Source organism: Schistocerca cancellata, chromosome 2 (assembly GCF_023864275.1).
Source record: "Schistocerca cancellata isolate TAMUIC-IGC-003103 chromosome 2, iqSchCanc2.1, whole genome shotgun sequence".
NCBI classification, from domain to species: domain Eukaryota; kingdom Metazoa; phylum Arthropoda; class Insecta; order Orthoptera; family Acrididae; genus Schistocerca; species Schistocerca cancellata.
In genome coordinates, this window is record NC_064627.1 from 568,434,817 (window position 1) to 568,452,654 (window position 17,838).

At 44.2% G+C, this 17,838-nt stretch overlaps 1 protein-coding gene across 1 annotated transcript in view; it reads left to right on the top strand.

Annotated features, from left to right (window-relative positions):
* The window catches only part of LOC126156565 (SET domain-containing protein SmydA-8-like), a 100,772-nt gene that overhangs the window by 59,685 nt on the left and 23,249 nt on the right, over positions 1 to 17,838 (top strand). The window contains exon 5 of the mRNA XM_049916319.1: positions 6,414 to 6,584. Coding sequence (XP_049772276.1) covers positions 6,414 to 6,584 — 171 coding nt within the window. The remainder of the gene's footprint in view (positions 1 to 6,413; positions 6,585 to 17,838) is intronic.

A 17,838-nucleotide genomic window follows, 5' to 3' on the forward strand; every position in this document is an offset into this window, starting at 1 on the left:
TGGCCTTGTGGACCATCGGCTTAGATACCTCGACATTTACCACACCTTGCTCACCCCCATGTGGCACAAGTGTTCTCCTTTCCGATTACCCTCGCACGTCGTATGTTGATGGCGATGGGGTCCTTTGTCTGCACCGGGATGTTATTTAAAGTTCAATATTCCTCCCTTGCCCTCCCGCGGGAACGTGGTGGAGTGGACTTATTCCATGTGCAAGACAGAGTTACGGCACTTTTTGTTAGCTCCCAACTGAAAGGCTGGCGTCGTTGCCCGACGAGCCTGACCGGACTGCTTTTACATGAATACGCGCCAGTCTCTGTCAGCCCCAGTCACGTTAGCAGACATTCCACCCCCCTATTATCACTTTCGGCACTTCTTTCTTGAATTAAGGTGCATCCCCTACCCCTTACCCCTTCCACGTATAATCCAGACAAAGACTGTACACAACACATTACACATGTGTCGAAACTCCGACCCCATCGAACACAAGTTCCCCAGATCATATGGCGTCGTGTGTGGAAATCGGTGCATGCAAGTTATCTCGACACCAGCGCCCAGTCCACCTGGTATATCACCGGTAATGGCAAACAGGTCACCAGTTTCGTTTGCACCGCATCCGCCTCGCTGACACACCCCTCTGCGTTCTCTGTGGTGTAGAGGACACTGACGCTCATCGATTCTCATGTGGTCCGTCGTCTGACGTCTGGAAGCTCGCGCAGTGTATCTTCGCTTTCCTTACCCGACAGAGACCTGCTCAGATCACTTTCTTGACGCTTTTACTCCCGGATGTGTTTCATTACCCCGTAACAAAAACTAACGCTTTGAATTGGATACGCCGTCATACGGTCCGTTACCTTTTTCGCCCCGACGACAAATCAGAACTAGGTTATTGGACGTACCTGAACGATCGACAGCTGTGCACTTGTTCGCAACCCCAGATGCAAGCAGTTCTTTTCCAGTTTTCTAAGGAGCGCCTTTCATGACCCGCCTTCCGTCTGGAACGTCCAAGCCGTGAGATGCTGATGCTTTTTGCCGACATGATGTTCTGAACACACTACAAACGGAATCTCCATTAAAATTTCGAGAAGGCACGTTTGGATGTTCCACCAATCGGAAGCCGCTAGCGACTCCTGGGATTCTGGTACGTAGACTAATTTAATAAAAATAATAATAAAAAACCAAAACAATAAAAGTAAATAAATAAAAGAAAATAAAAAATAAACATACAAAAAAGCAAAAAAGAAATAAAATAAACTAAAGTGAAAAACAAAAGCCCCTACTCAACTACTTTCATTTTCATCTCTACTCTGTATATTCTTCCCCCCTGCTTTCGTCCTTTCCTACACCGTTGTAGTAGAAGTAGGTTAGTTGTTTTGGGATAGGCGTAGGTAGGAGCCAACGCCTGAGGAGGTGCATTTTTCTTTTATTTTGTTAAGATGCAAGTGGCGGTGGCAAGTAGATTTTTTCGTACTCTCCCTTTCCTGTCCAGGGGCCGAAAGAAAGTGGTAGAGCGTAATATATATACATAAAAAAGTAAGCAGTTGGTGAAGTCCTTGCCCGCGAAAGGCAAAGGTCCCCAGTTCGAACCTCAGTCCTGCACACATTTTTAATCTGCCAGGACGTTCCATAGTATATTTTGTTGGTGAGATAACTAATAAGACAGAGGTGTTGGAACTGGGTGTGGAAACTGCCAATAGGAAAAAAGAAACTAAAAAACCAAAATAATTTTATTTGGCTCGACGTCACTGCTGCAGTTAATGGAAAAAATAAATCTGCACAATTTTAATGCCATCAGGCTTAACATAAGTAGGTCAAACTGAATCACGTGCACCATCAGCACTAAAAGAATTTATAAAAGAAACGTGCACTGATGCACCCAATTTACAATAACTAGCTGGCCTCCGTCACCAACTCTTGACGTTTGCAGTACTTGCTAAGATCATGTTATGACGTCACAGCCATATTTAAAGACTTTCGTCCCTTTTTATACAAGACATCATTATTTTAATTAAAGCGAAATTAAATAATAATTAACATCTGAAATATTTATCGTCTGTATAAAAAGCAGCGACCATCAAAACATTGTACTTCCATTATTCTAAAATAAGAGGACAAAGGTTCTCATGTTTACATTTTTATAAAGGGAACAAACAATGAGCAAATAGGTCATTCCAGTTTCAATCGCATTCGCTGATCTGATGAAAAAATTTGAAATTTGTGGTAAGATTTTAAACATAGCTGCACAACAGCAACTATTTCACGTAATAAAATTATAAACAGCTGACCAGTTGCAATGGATAAAGAAATTCTTAGTCCTTACTAATGTAAAATTGTTACCTTCTGAAGAAGACAAATTTATATTTGTCGAAACCTAGTTAAAGAAATTCTTTATCCATTGCAACTGGTCGGCTGTTTATAATTTTATTATTTGTGGTAAGGTCTTAAGGGACGAAACAGCTGAGGTCATCGTTCCCTAAGCTTACACACTACTTAATCTAACTTAAACTAACTTACGCTAAGGACTATACACACACACTCATGCCCGAGGGAGGACTCGAACCTCCGACGGTGGTAGCCGCGCGGACGGTGACAAGACGCCCTAGATCGCACGGCTACCCCGCGCAGCTGATCTGATGAGTTTTAATATAAGTTGTCGCATTGTATTTTGTAGATAGTTGTATGGAACAGTAAAAGTGAAAACGTTTAATTATAACCTGATTTTATCCTGCAGAGTTTTCTTTCCAATTATTTAAAGATGAAAGTTCAGAACTATTACATAATGTAGAATAATTAAATACGGAAGCTTTTCATTTGGGTCCAGTGTTTAATTCCAGTTGACAATTACGGCAGTATAAATTTTTATTCATTAAATACGACAGAACCTGCAGTCACTTTACTTTATGCAGAAGTCCGATCGTCTTTTCAAACTTTTAAAGTCAAAATTAATGCGGTCACAGAATTAATCAGACGAATTGTTTCCAAGCAAACTGGGGCCGTTGGTATTCTGAAAGTAATAGTTAAGAAATGCTTGAGATCTTTCAATAATGTAAAAATTTTATTAAAAACAGAATTCAGCGAATAACTCAAAGATAATTTTTAGGTCCCAGTTATTATGTTTATGGTTGCCTCAGTGATGTATTAAGTGCCAATTTAGATCTGAATTAATTGAAATACAATTAAAGACAGTAAGTAAAACTCAATTTAAGAGCGTTGACGGTAAAATGTAATTATCCAATTTTTTACAGGACGTTAAGCAGGCCGTACATGTTTAGTAAAGCTTTTGGGAAAAACTCTCCTAAAACATGAAAATATATGAAACATGTACAGTGACGAAAATATGAAAGCAGAGAATTCCAGGCTACTCATAAAACGTCCTTAACAGAGCTTAGCTATAAATGCAAGAAGAACTTTAAGAATTCTAAATATACGTACATAAATCGACAAAGGCTGATAATATTAAGTAAAAGATTAACGTTTAAGGGCCATAGAACAGGCAGTTACTAATGTCGATATCGAAACGCAACCTGAGTCAAGTGCACTGCCATGACACTGAAAGAGCTAAGGAAACTTCACTAGTTACGTAAAAGTTAACCAACGTTCATTTAACAACGACTATAACTGAAAACACACAAATCACTTAGAGTGTGGTATACGATGAAAGTGAAAGCGTTTTATTTTAACATGTTTCTCACCAGGTTAAAGTTTCTTCGTTTCTCTGCTCGCAGTTCAATGAACGAACTAGACAACTGCTAGATTTCGTTGCCATCGGTCTGCCACTAGCCTGATCCTTCATACTACAGCATTTCAGACCGAAGTCTCCTCAGATGCAGTATACCAAGTGCGTCTCCTCCGACGGACCGGAAGGTGGAAAACTTTCAGGCCATGGTCTCTTCAATGCAGTATATCGAGGGCGTTTTCACCATCAAAGCATTTGAATCACGGTTGGCAGCATTTTTGTAGCTAGTAAGACTTAAAGCCATTAAGCAAAAAACACAACGAGAGCGAGACCGCAGACTAGCGCTCTTAAATCGGGCAGGCGGCGCACCCACAGACTCCAGCAGAACACTACAGCACTCGTTGCTAGGTGACAACGTACAGAGATACAACAGAGGGAAGACCTCTAATGATGGTATTTTCGATATCTGACAACGGCTCGATAACCCTGCCCATCAAAAATATATACAGACTTTGTGTGTATGTACACACGATTAGTTTGGAAACACCTAGATTCGGTTGGTGGCGAAGCGTCGTAGCATTTATGATCGAGACACCTTATAACATGACCAGTCAATCACCTACCAACTGATCACGTAGACAAGTCGGCGCCGATTCCAAAATGCCTGTAGAAAAACCACGATCCCAGTGTGTTCAATAGGGCATATGTCAGATGAATTGGTAGGAATTACAAGAAGACCCTCGCGTTCGTGGATTGTTCCTCGCAAGAGGAACTTTATCATTCAGTATGGCGTCGTAAAGTTTGGGAAGGAATTCAATACTTCAAGCAACTGAGGTGGAAAACAGAAACTGATAAGCGTAGTGCTGGGATACAAGCAACGGTACACAGCCAGCCGCTACCAGAACGAACGTGTACCAACAGTGTGGAAAAATCTATAGTTCCAGCATTGGCCTCTACAGTCGCTTAAGCTCCCCTAGATATTGAGTTTCGAAGAAGACAATCATACTCGTCAATGAGTGATAGCCCCATAACCGTGGGTGAGTACCATTTTGATTTCTCTTCGCTGGTGTACAGTGTACTCACACAAACGTTCAACTGAAAGCGGTTGACTGAATGACTAGTGCGTATTTTACTTGTATTTTCATCTGTTTACTGTCCAGTCTCACAGGCGGACTAGTTACGTTATCCTGGGTACCCGCACTGTGGGCTGGTGCAGGAGATACAGGAGAGTCAAAATCGATTTTGTGCTACGTTTTAATAACACAGTGTTTACCTGAGTGGTACACAGGCATACATTTTTGATCAGGTCTTGAGGAGAGGAAGAGGATTACCGAATAAAAACGTACAGGGTGCCATCCAAACAAAGACTTTCTGCTGTTTATATTTTCATAACAAATAAAAGTGCAGGAAAAGCAACAATGCTATCATTTGCTTGTGACATTTTTTATTTCAGTCTTGGACAAAAGTCTTTTGGGTTGATCAAGACAGATATGACACCATGTGTGTAACAAATTTTATTCAAATTACTAAAGGTTATGCTTGAATGGCCCCACTTTCCCACCGACTACTTACCAATCGTAATGGCAGCTGAGTCTTCCCATGTACTAAGTTGCATGATACTAACAAGGGAACATCCCCATCGCACCCCCCCTCAGATTTAGTTATAAGTTGGCACAGTGGATAGTCCTTGAAAAACTGAACACAGATCGATCGAGAAAACAGGAAGAAGTTGTGTGGAACTATGAAAAAATAAGCAAAATATACAAACTGGGTCGTCCATGTGTAAGATAGGCAATATTAAGGGCAATATGAGGCGAGGAGCTCAGTGGTCCCTTGGTTAGCGTGAACAGCTGCGGAACGAGAGGTCCTTGGTTCAAATCTTCGCTCGACCGAAAATTTTAACTTTTTATTTTCAGTTTATGTGACAAAACTCTTATGTTTTCATCACTTTTTTTGGAGTGATTATTACATCCACAAGAAAACCTAAATCGGGCAAGGTAGAAGAAACTTTTCACCCATTCGCCAAGTGTACTGGTTAGGTGGGTCGACAACATATTCCTGTCATGTGACGCACATGCTGTCACCGGTGTCGTATACAAAATATCAGACGTGTTTTCCTGTGGAGGAATCGGTTGACCTATGACCTTGCGATCAAATGTTTTCGGTTCCCATTGGAGAGGCACGTCCTTTCGTCAACTAATCACACGGTTTTGCGGTGCGGTCGCAAAACACAGACACTAAACTTATTACAGTGAACACAGACGTCAATGAACGAACGGACAGATCATAACTTTGCGAAAATAAAGAAAGCAAAATTTTCAGTGGAGGGTAGATTTGAACCAAGGACCTCTCGTTCCGCAGCTGTTCACGCTAACCACGGGACCACGGAGCTCCTCGCCTCACATAGCCCTTAATATTGCCTATCTTACGCATGGACGACCCAGTTTGTATATTTTGCTTATTTTTTCATAGTTCCACACAACTTCTTCCTGTTTTCTCGATTGATCTGTGTTCAGTTTTTCAAGGCCTATCCATTGTGCCAACTTATAACTAAATCTGAGGGGGGTGCGATGGGGATGTTCCCTTGTAAGTTTGAGATTTTTCCAGCTGTTCAGAACCATGCTGGAACATATGCGCCCGCACACACACACACACACACACACACACACACACACACACACACACCGTATGACACAAAGTGTCTTGAGTGTGAGGTAATGGTGTGTATTGTTCTTCGCAGGGGTGAGCACATCTCGACGATGTACACGCACGCGCTGTGGGGCACGCAGGCGCGGCGCGAGCACCTGCGCGCCACCAAGTACTTCGACTGCCGCTGCCCGCGCTGCGCCGACCCCACCGAGCTGGGCACACACCTCAGCGCCATGCGCTGCCTCGGCACGCTCACCGAGAGGTAACCGCGCAGTGAGCTCAGCGCACGCTTGCTTTACTTGCTTCGGCATGGAGGATGTCAACATTGCTTGTAGATAGAGACGGCTGCTCTCACACTGCCTGCCGGTTGAGAAACTCGTTACCAACAACGTGCGTAAGACCATGTCCCAGCGCAGCCTTATAGGTCCCCCACACAGCAATGATTAGCGCACTAATTTGAGAGCCTTCTCGTGTGCATACTGTAGTTGTAGCTGGTATACACAAGTTGCACATGTTGCTCAGGGTGGAGGCCCATGTTTCTATTAAAACCATCCACGCCCACCGTCCCATTCTCCCTCTGTGGGCTGGCCTCCTCCTCCGCGAATCCCGCCGCCTCTATCGCTCCTTCCTGCGCACTCGTGACAGGGAACAGGGAGATACACTCCAAAGCCACTGGCAAATACAGCGACACGTATGGAACCTTATTACAGCACAGAAACGCCTGGACTGGCGCCAGACCTGCACACGACACATTCTATTGCCTTACTGGATCCCATTCCACACCCCATTACCCCCTTCTCCATAGCGACCGCCCTCTTCCCGACAACCTCAGTAAGGCCAACCACTTTGCTCCCCACCTCTCCGACGTCTTCTCCGTCCCTGATGATCCCCACGTTGATTATTCTCTTTTCCCCACCATCATGGAATGTGCCGATACCTCGGTCACTCCACTTGCTCCTAGTCTCCAGTACTTGGGCCAATTGCCCCCTTCTGACATCAACACTCCAGTCAAAGCACATTTCATTAAACTTAGCCTCCAGTCAAAACGCAATGCGGCCCCTGGTCACGACTGTGTCACCTACTACCACCTTCGAGAAAACTCCTTCTCCTTCCTGACTGTCCTTGCCAATCTTTTCAACGTGATCCTCTCTGCTGGCTTCTACCCCGACCTGTTGAAGACTTCACACATCCTCTTGTTCCTCAAACCCAACAAACCCCCTTCTATCGCTTCTTCCTATCGTCTCATCTGCCTCTTCAGTAAGGTCTTTGAATCCTTTGAACCCATCCTCTCCCACCGTATCCATTAGCGGCTTTATCAACACCATCTCCTCCCCCCTACCCAGTGTGGCTTCCGACCCTCCTTCACCACCAAAGAACAACTCCTTAACCTTGTCCACCTTCTCTTCCTCCAGCTTCACTCCCGTTGCTCTGCCATTTTTGATTCCCTCGACCGCCAAAATGCCTACGACCGCATATGGCATCCCGGTCTCCTCTTTAAACTCCAAACCTATGCCCTGCCTTTCAGTTTTGTTCATCCGGTCACTTGCTTCCTCTCACATCATCCTTCCTATATCACCCTCCACAACACTAATCCTGTATCTTTTATCACACTGCTTGTGAGCCGCAGGGCTCCATCCTCTCCCCTCTCCTCTATCTCCTGTACACCACCGATATGCCCAAGCCACCCCCTCCTGTCCACCTCCTCCAGTATGATTTCTTCATATCAATCCCTCCAAAACACAGGCAATCATGATAGGCTGCATCACCTACTCCTTCCGTCTCCAAGATTTCTACCTCACCATTTATGGTCTCTCATCCAGCTCACCCCCCACCTTGAGATACCTTGGCCCCACCCTCGATCGTCATCTCACCTGGACCCCTCATCTTCTGACCAGCCAGCAGAAAGCCCATTCCTTGAAACTACTGTCTGGCCAGACATGGGGATTGCATCCTTCCACCATTCTCCACACCTACAAATCCCTCATCCATCCTATCCTCTGTTATGCCAGCATTGCCTGGATCTCAACCCCCCCCCCCTCCACTTTTACAAGGCCCTCCAAATTCTCAAATACCATGCACTCCACCTGGCCTTCTGTATCTGCCTTCCTTCACTCACACGATTCCTGTACGACCTCATCCTCTTCCCCCACCTCCTCCTATTGCTCCAACATCTTCACATCCCTTAGAGTGTCCACAGGCTTGATCCCTCCACCTCATGGTTTCCTCCTTCCTCTCCACACCCCACCCATTACTGTACCTCTATCACTGTATCCCTCCCTCTCTCCACCTCCACAACCTCCATCTCCTTCATCAGGGCTATTTCCAGCACCTCCCCCTCCCAGATGTTGAACATCTACCCTTCCTTCCAATTGTAACTTGGCCTTGTTGCCCCCCTCCCCAGGGCCCCTTTTTCCTCTCCCCTCCTTCTCTCAGAGCGGATTTTCCTCCTTCCCTTCCTGAGTCTCTGCACCCCCTCCTCGCCTGATTTCCACTTCCATCCCTTCCCTCCCCGGCCCTCCTTCAGCGCGCCCCCACTTCATCCCCCTTTCTCTCCCCTCCTCTTCGCCTCCTTTTCCCTTCTTCCTCATCCCTCTCCCCCCCCCCCCCCCCTGGCAGATCCACCCAGGTTTTTATTATCAGTGTGGTGCTTTAGTGTTGTGTTGTGGTGCCGTTATACAGTGTCATCTAGTGATGTGGTTTTAATTTGTGTTTGACCTGTTTATCGTCCATGGCTGTTCCATGCTATGCTGTCCGTCACGTGGCTATTTTAATCGTCTTGTGGCTTCTTACACAACGACCATACTTTGCCTGGTGCATTTTAATCCAAAGTGTTTTTTTTGTGTAAAATACTTTTTTTAGATTTTTACCTCCGTTTTACAGTTACCACTTTGTATGCTTTCTTTTTTTATGTTTCCACCTTTTTTTGTTTCTGTATTCTTTATATTGTTTTAAATGTCTTCCTGTCTGCTTCTGTCTCTCGGCTGAAGAGCAGAGCTTATGCTGCTGCCAGCCCGCGTCTGATGGAATGGAAATTACAATAAAGGGAAAAGAAAGTTGCTCGGCGCGATCTGATATTTCGTAAATAAGAATATTTGACAGCCAGGGTCGTGTGTTCTAATCGCTAGAGACATTGACATTGTTGTTACAATTTTGCGTTTCAAAGAATATTTAATAACTGATGTAATGGCTCACTTACGTGACCTATTGGCCTTGCGTGTAAGCGCCCGTCGACGCTTATGCTCCGTACCCGCTCATTATTTCCTGATGTGACGTAGCTATGACGGCTCCATTGACGAACTCGCCTCCATTCCGGGGTACACTGTTCAGTTAGCCACATGTTCCATAAAGCATTTTAACGATATCGTTGTCGAAATGATGTGGAACGAGTCAGTTCGTAGGATATGTATACATTATTAGTGTCAAGATTAACGAACAGATTATCATTTTACTCCTACTCACGTAACTACGCTTAAAGGAAAGCTTTTTTTTAACTGATTGCCGATTTTTAAGCAGAAATTCGTCGGTAACAGAAAGAGTAGTCCAGGAGAAAAGATTTTAAATTATATGTAAAACTTGCTTCGCTACGTCTCAGATATTTAATGTTACTAGGCAAATGATAAAAAATTTTTATTACTGCATTCTGAACTCATCTCTGAGTCACTGAGAGTTTTACCAATTGCTAAGAAAGATCGTTTTCCCTCTAGTGTTGTAGGTACGTTCATCACTGTTCTTTTCGAATGGTGATGGATTATCTATGACGAATTTCACTAACGAAAATATGTATTGTGATGGTGAAGTTAAAATGCCTAGCTCCTTGAAGAGGAGCCTAGCTCCTTAGAGGGGTAGCTACATGACGGCCGTTTGTACTACGGATTTTTTATTTACTCTCTTTTATGTATCTGACTAGCCAATGTGGCGCCTTTGTTTCATAAGTCGAGTGTTCTCTCGTTATATTTGTGCGATTCATGCACAGTAATATTATTCCAGAAAGTATGTAAAAAAGTATTGCGGATCTGGTTATTATGTTGTTTTCCCACGTGTGTACTGTTTATACAGCTGTGCGGACTGTCGTGTAATATTTTCCTCGGGAAATAAAGGAAAAAAATACTAAAACACACGATCTTGGCTGCCAAATATTATTATTTTGTGTGTGATTTAAGTATGTAAATTTTGGAAATTTGTGATAAGATCTTATGGGACCAAACAGCTGTTGATGTAACTTAAACTAACTACCCCGCGCTTTACCTACGTAAATGTAATGTTTGCGGGAAGCATCCTGCAACACTATAAGGAATGGGATAGTGAAGTGGCTTCATACAGCAAAGTATCATCTCCACATTCCCTTTACAGTTTGATCATCTTTTTTATTGACGATAAAATATGACTCGTTAGACCGCGTCATATTCCTCTTCAAACTTCTTTAGTGCTCGACGTTTCGATCCCTCTGCTGGGATCTTCTTCAGGTATCCGCTGACGTCCCTGAATGGCTAAACACTGCCGAAAGACAGTGACTTATAAAAGGCTGTTTTCTCGCTCTTTTTTTAAGGGAAGTGGGCTTACTGGGTAACAATTTTCAGGGTGCTGTTGATGTGCAGTAGAATGTACTACGGACACCATTCGGGGTAAAACTGCTCCATACGTATGAGACCATCTCAAATTATGCTTGCTGTCGAATTATTTTAAATATAAGGGTATGTCCGAAAATTTGCGTCTCACGAAAGCCACTAGGATATCACATGGCAGCGGGTACTCTAGAGTTACTGCGAGTGGTTTTCTCCGTTCGAGTGGCCGTTGTAGGTCGGTAAGTGGCGTGAAAGTGCTGCCATGGCGAAAACTCAGAGACCATAAATCATCTCGCGGCTGCTGCATAAGTAAAACCCATACCACTCAAGATACAGAATGGGCAACGGCCCACCAAGAAAGAGAGAGAGAGGCGAAGTGAGGAAACGCGTCTAAACATCCACTCTGTAGATACAGCTGTACTTCAGATATTGACGATGTGCAAGACGCAGACGAGAGCTAAAATACGTTTAGGTCGTTTCTGTAGTCAGTAACGGCTGGACCGATCGCTAAGCAGATTTCTCCTCATAAACTAAGATACGCAATCTAATTTGTCTCGCAATCGATCAACTACTAGAAAAGGAAAAACCCCTCGAAAATGTTTTCTGCTTGTCGGTTCTTACAAAATCAGACTGGGGAAGGTTATCTTTCTACTGAAATGATAATACTGGTCCACATTAGCCCCGGTTTTGCACTGACGAAAAAATTCCAACACCAGGAAATAATGAACTGCAATCAGATTTCGGGAATACGTTTGTCTACGTAAGTGTTTAAGTGACTAACTATGCAGGCTCACAGGTTAACGCAAGTACGAGAAAAGCTATTGCAAATGTGAGATGCAGGTACATTAGTAACTGGTGTAACCGCCAAAATGCGGAATGCAAGCACAGAAACGTGTTTGCATTGTGTCATACAGGTGCCGGATGTCAGTTCGTGGGATGGAGTTCCATGCGTGTAACACTTGGTCTGTCGATACAGGGACGGTTGATATTGGTTGTGGATTACGCTGGAGTTGTCGACCGACGACGTCCCAAATGTGCTCCGTTGGTGACAGATCTGGTGATCGAGCAGGCCAAGGCAACATATCGAATCTGTAGAGCATGGTGGGTTACAACAGCGGTATGCGGGCGAGCTTTATCCTGTTGGAAAACCCCCCTGGGATGCTCTAAACGAACGGTAGCGCAAAAGTCGAATCACCAGCCTGACGAGCAAATTTGCAGTCGGGGTGCGTGGGATAACCACGAGACTGTTCCTGCTGTCATACGGAACCGCACTCCAGACACCTCCAGGTGTAGGTCCAGTGTGTCTGGGTTGCAGACACGTTGGTTGCAGGCGCTTAGGTGGCCTCCTCCTAACCAACAGACGGCCATCGGTGGCACCGAAGCAGAAACGACTTTCATCAGAAAACGCAACAGACCCACTCTCAACCCTCCAACGAGCACTCGCTTGACACCACTGGCGTAGCAAAAGCGGCGGTTTGGGGTAAGGGGAATGCACGCTACATCGCGTCTGGCTCGGAGCGTTCCTTGAAGTAACCTATTTGTGACAGTTAGTTGTACCACTGTTGTGCTAATTGCATCTCAGATTGCTACTGCAGACTCAGTACGATGTGCCAGAGCGACACGCCGAGCACAGTGGTCTTTCCTCTCGGTAGTGTTACGTGGCTGTCCTGAGACCGGTCTTCTTGCCATCGTACATTCTCGTGACCACCGCTGCCAGAAATCAAGTACAGTGCCTGTATTGCTGCCACATCTTTTTGCAATATCGCTGAAGGAACATCTAATTTGTCTTAGCCCTATTACTAGACATCGTTCAAACCCACCGAGGTGTTGATAATGGTATCATTGTTGCCTTAAAGGCATTCTTTACTAACATCTACTCACCATGTCAAGTCTCCAAGGTAACTATCGCTGAAGACCGTTACAGCTGTGTTTAAATCAAACCTGGTTTTCATCCTTGTAGTGGCACAACTCCTTCTTGCTGTTGCGATTTTTTTTTTCCATCAGTGTCTCTGCGAGTACACACGAACAGAAAGCACACATTAATGTAAATTACAAACACAAAGTAAGAAACGGAAATACAAGCAGTGAACATAGGGATAATTGAATTGCATCTTAAAGCTATTAAACAAACCACAAGGAATGGATAAGGTAGGGTGTCGATCTTCTCGACAAGTCCTCCCCTCCAACTCATAATCGCTTTTGCGTGCGGAAAAATTGCGCCAATCGTACCAGAAAATAAGATATTGATTTTGCCTTCAAATTCTGAACCCGGTCAGACATGGATGAGCCCTCAACTCTAAATATAGTATGAAGTCGTATTATCTAACGAAGTTCAAAGAAACGAAACGGAAACCTACTCATTCTCCTCTCGCGATAGCCGTCGCTAGAAGGTATTTTTAACAGAGAAGGAGAAGGACTGTCCGCTGCAGCCTGGTGGCAGCAGTTCATCACTCATGAAGTGACGAGCTGGCCCTCGAAGGCAGGTCCCCCCCGTCTCTTTCTCAAGTGTTTTCCGTCCTCATCTCCACTAGAGCTCCAGCCGCAGAATGCCCCGTCTGGGCGCTCTGTGTTCCCCCAATTTCGCACAAAATTCTACACAAAACTTCGTTCAACGATGGGAAAGCCCGGCGAATGATTACCCAATCAAATATTAAGTAAAATAAACTTCACTAGCCTGCCAAATCGATATGTTCAGGTCCGCCGCTCGTGGTCTCGCGGTAGCGTTCTCGCTTCACGAGCACGGGGTCCCGGGTTCGATTCCCGGCGGGGTCAGGGATTTTCACCTGCCTCGAGATGACTGGGTATTTGTGTTGTCCTCATCATTTCATCATCATCCAGGAAAGTGGCGAAATTGGACTGAGCAAAGATTGGGTAATTGTACGGGCGCTGATAACCACGCAGTTGAGCGCCCCACGAACCAAACATCATCACCAAATCGATATGTCTTTAAGTTACCCATTGAGGTGCTTTTCCACGCGTGGAGAGAAAGGATTTTGTTGTTCAGCTGGTTTCGCGTGTGGACTACTCTGTTCCTCACCTACAAAAAGTAGAGAAATACTAACATTCTAACAGTAACTGCCACATACCTTTCTAACGTGAACACCACCAACTCGCTACCTTTGGTCCAGCATGTCTCCCTGCACCTTTCGTAGAAGACCTTTCGGCGAAAAACACACCACTTAGAGCGGTAGCAGCTCGTAAAACAGTTGTTTACTTTGCATTGGCCCGACGTGCTACATTATTTACAACAGTGTTTTTTAGAAAGTGACCCCAAGTCGCACAGGACAGAGTTCGCAATTGTAAATACTTGCAGCCATACGCGAGTAGCGGAGAAATATGAAGCGTATCAGCCCAACAGTAGGCTGATACATTTCAGGTGGAAGATGTGAATGTAGGCTATGTGTTACCTTTTCTATTAAAGTAATACATTTGGATTATGAATCGCTGGCAGGAGTGGCCGTGCGGTTCTAGGCGCTACAGTCTGGAACCGAGCGACCGCTACGGTCGCAGGTTCGAATCTTGCCTCGGGCATGGATGTGTGTGATGTCCTTAGGTTAGTTAGGTTTAATTAGTTCTAAGTTCTAGGCGACTGATGACCTCAGAAGTTAAGTCGCATAGTGCTCAGAGCCATTTTTTGATTATGAATCAGAATGTTTATTCTGAGGGTTAAAACGCATTTTACCACAAAATAATTGCAAGACTACGTGTAGTGCCGGTATTTGAAAACAGGTTACGATCTGTAGAGTCATTCCTTAATTTTAAAATAGGTTACAGTAAATAGCGTTGATTTTGAACGTTTCTCTGAATAAGATGCAAATAACGAAAAACCTAAGCAACGCAACAAAAGACTAATGTCATCACTGGTGAAATCCTAGTACTGATTCATGTGTAATACTCGTACTTACAGTGACGGTAAGTTTAATGTAATTTATATTATAAAGTTCAAGTGCACCTAACAATAATATTATGTCAGATTTGCTGGTAAGAAGGCAAAATGGCTCTGAGCACTATGGGACTTAACTTCTAAGGTCATCAGTCCCCTAGAACTTAGAACTACTTAAACCTAACTAACCTAAGGACATCACACACATCCATGCCCGAGGCAGGATTCGAACCTGCGACCGTAGCGGCCGCGCGGTTCCAGACTGTAGCGCCTAGAACCGCTCGGCCACCACGGCCGGCTAAGAAGGCAACCGAACATTTTTAACGTCTCAGTGGAATCATCGCACAAGCGCGAACCATGTAAGGTGTTTAGATATTCAGTTTTGATGGTAATACGTACACTATTTGTTATTTTGTGAGATTTTGCAGCAAAACATCGATGCTATGTAAGGGCACCATCCATGTTGGCCTGGATCTCTCCGCTTTGCGAGATCGTTGAGACAGACGTGCGCTGATTGTCGGCGTGTCTGTCGCGATTAAAGAGTTTGAAAGTTTTCAGGCGACAAGTCTGGGGAATTGTAGAATTTCTGTGGGAGTTTGGGAATTTAGGAATATCTTCTACATTTGCGCGCAGATAGTAACTCTGAATAGTGAAGCGGTGCTCTGAGCTTGTGCAATTTCTGCATAGGTTCGTGGATTTGAAAAGTTATCCACAACAGATTTTTCCTAACTTTGTCTTTGAGAGTGATGTGGCGAGCCAGACTCACTACATTCTTGGTCGAGCTCGCGGATGAACCTGTCAATGTACTCACAGTATTAGGCTAGGGTTAAATAATCATTTTAATTACTGAATAGTACTCAGCTTGTATTAAGGACATTTATTCTCACTAAAGCCGACAAATTTGCCTCGACAGAATCAGCAACTACTTGCGTCCCAGAGAGATCCAACATGTCATGTAATTAAAACTATTCAGCTGGGACTGAAGAATAAATGACACTTGTTTAGACATTATTCTTTTCATCAACCATAATCATGTCTTCAATTTAATCAATTTTTGAAAGTTCAATAACAGCAACAATGTAGTGTCACTGGTGTGTGGCCGTCCTTAGATTCATACGTCGCCGACAAACTTTAAAAATCAGTCACACAGTTACAATAGTTAAGCCCTTTTACATAAAGTGTGTGTAAAGAGTTAGTACTTCGCACAGAGCAAGCTCCAATCAATGCTCAAACGTGGATGGGTCCGGATCGCATTCTGTGTCTTGTGGACTCCATACCACGACAAATATCCGCCATCATCAGGGTGAAGGGGAATACTACTTGCTACTACGTAACTGCCTCAAGTCCAATTACCGATGAATGTATTTACACAGAAAAATTAGCAGCACTTATGTGATATCGAACAATCTAGAATACGCTGAAAAATATTCCTGATAACGCTTTTACAGTTCCTTGCATCAAATCTATAATAATAATGATGATGGTGGTGGTGGTGGTGGTGGTGGTGGTGATGTACTGATCAACGGCCTCGTGCAAGTCATTGAATTGGACGCCTCTTAGACGACTTGCGCTCCCCAAGCTACCCCAGCATTGGGAAATGGGTACCTCCAGTTTCCTGGTGAGTCATCACATCATTAAGAAGAAAATATTACGTAAGGGTAAAATGAAAAATCCGGGATTCGATTCCATGACCTTATAATTTCCAGGCACATGTTTACTACTAGAAGAAAAAATCCGACAATCTTGTGTTACGTGGTAGTCGGTTGTTGTATTTCACGAAAGGATTTCTGGATTGCGTAGGCTACTGTGAACCAGTAAACGCATCAGATCCAAATCTTTAGAAAATCGAGCTCCCATGTGTAACAGCTTCACACGTCTGCTTACTTTGCAAATGATTTATTTGTTAAATATCTGACGTTAAGTACATACACAGTTAGTTGTTTTTTAAAGGTTCGAAATGATGTTTAAATTCTGTTGGAAGTCAGTAAGTGTTCTCATTGTGAAACACAGGATGAGTACAGTGTGGACGATTTGCGCTCCGTTTTAAGCAAAAGCTGGCTTTTGACACATCTGAATGTTTATGACATGATAACTCGTGCACCGTGTGTCGTACAAAGTAACAATTTTGCAGGTTAATTCAGTGGTGCGGATACTGTTTGCAAAATGTGTTGCGAAGAGTTAGTGGTAAAGAAGCAATAAGTTAAAACCTGAAGCCTGATGCTGAAATTTTACGACATGAACAGCGAAAATATAGTAAGCGATAAACATTTTTTCTTTCACCATTTTGTCGGGGGCTGTCGGTGAAAGATCCTCACATTCTCAACTAGTGGATGAATACAATCTGGGTAATTTGTGCTATATGGGCTACAATGCCTCAAGAAAAAAAATGGTTCAAATGTCTCTGAGCACTATGGGACTTAACATCTGAGGTCATCAGTCCCCTAGAACTTAGAACTACTTAAACCTAACTAACCCAAGGATATCACACACATCCATGCCCGAGGCAGGATTAGAACCTGCGACCGTAGCGGTCGCGCGGCTCCAGACTGAGGCGCCTAGAACCGCTCGGCCACACGGCCGGCCTGCCTCAAGAGATATACAGTTTCCAAGAGAATGAATTGTCTTACCGTGTTAAAACCTTTACGTAATATTATACATCTTAATGACTAGATTATGAGAGCATTTTAGTTTTTAATTTCGGTCGATAGCTAAATGAAATGTTGAAAATCAAATATTGTTGCATTGGAAGCCGTTAGACAGGCAACCAGTAACTGTAACAGTGCATTGTGCTCTGGGATAGCGGTCTAGTAAAACAGGGTGTCCCAGAAATGTGACGGACTTCGAGCGGTTGCAGGCGCTGTCTTGAGGGACAAATCGAGGACAGGAACCCTTGTCCGGAAACGTAATCCAACGACGCTACAGAGCGTCAAAGTTGCAGGCGCCGGTGCCTGCCACAAGGCCACCCCTTCGGCAGCAGACGTGACTTTGTACACTGACCAACCGTAGGCAGAAGGTCCAACATTGTTGTTCGTTATTGTGTCTAACAATACCACCACTTGCAAAGTAGGGTA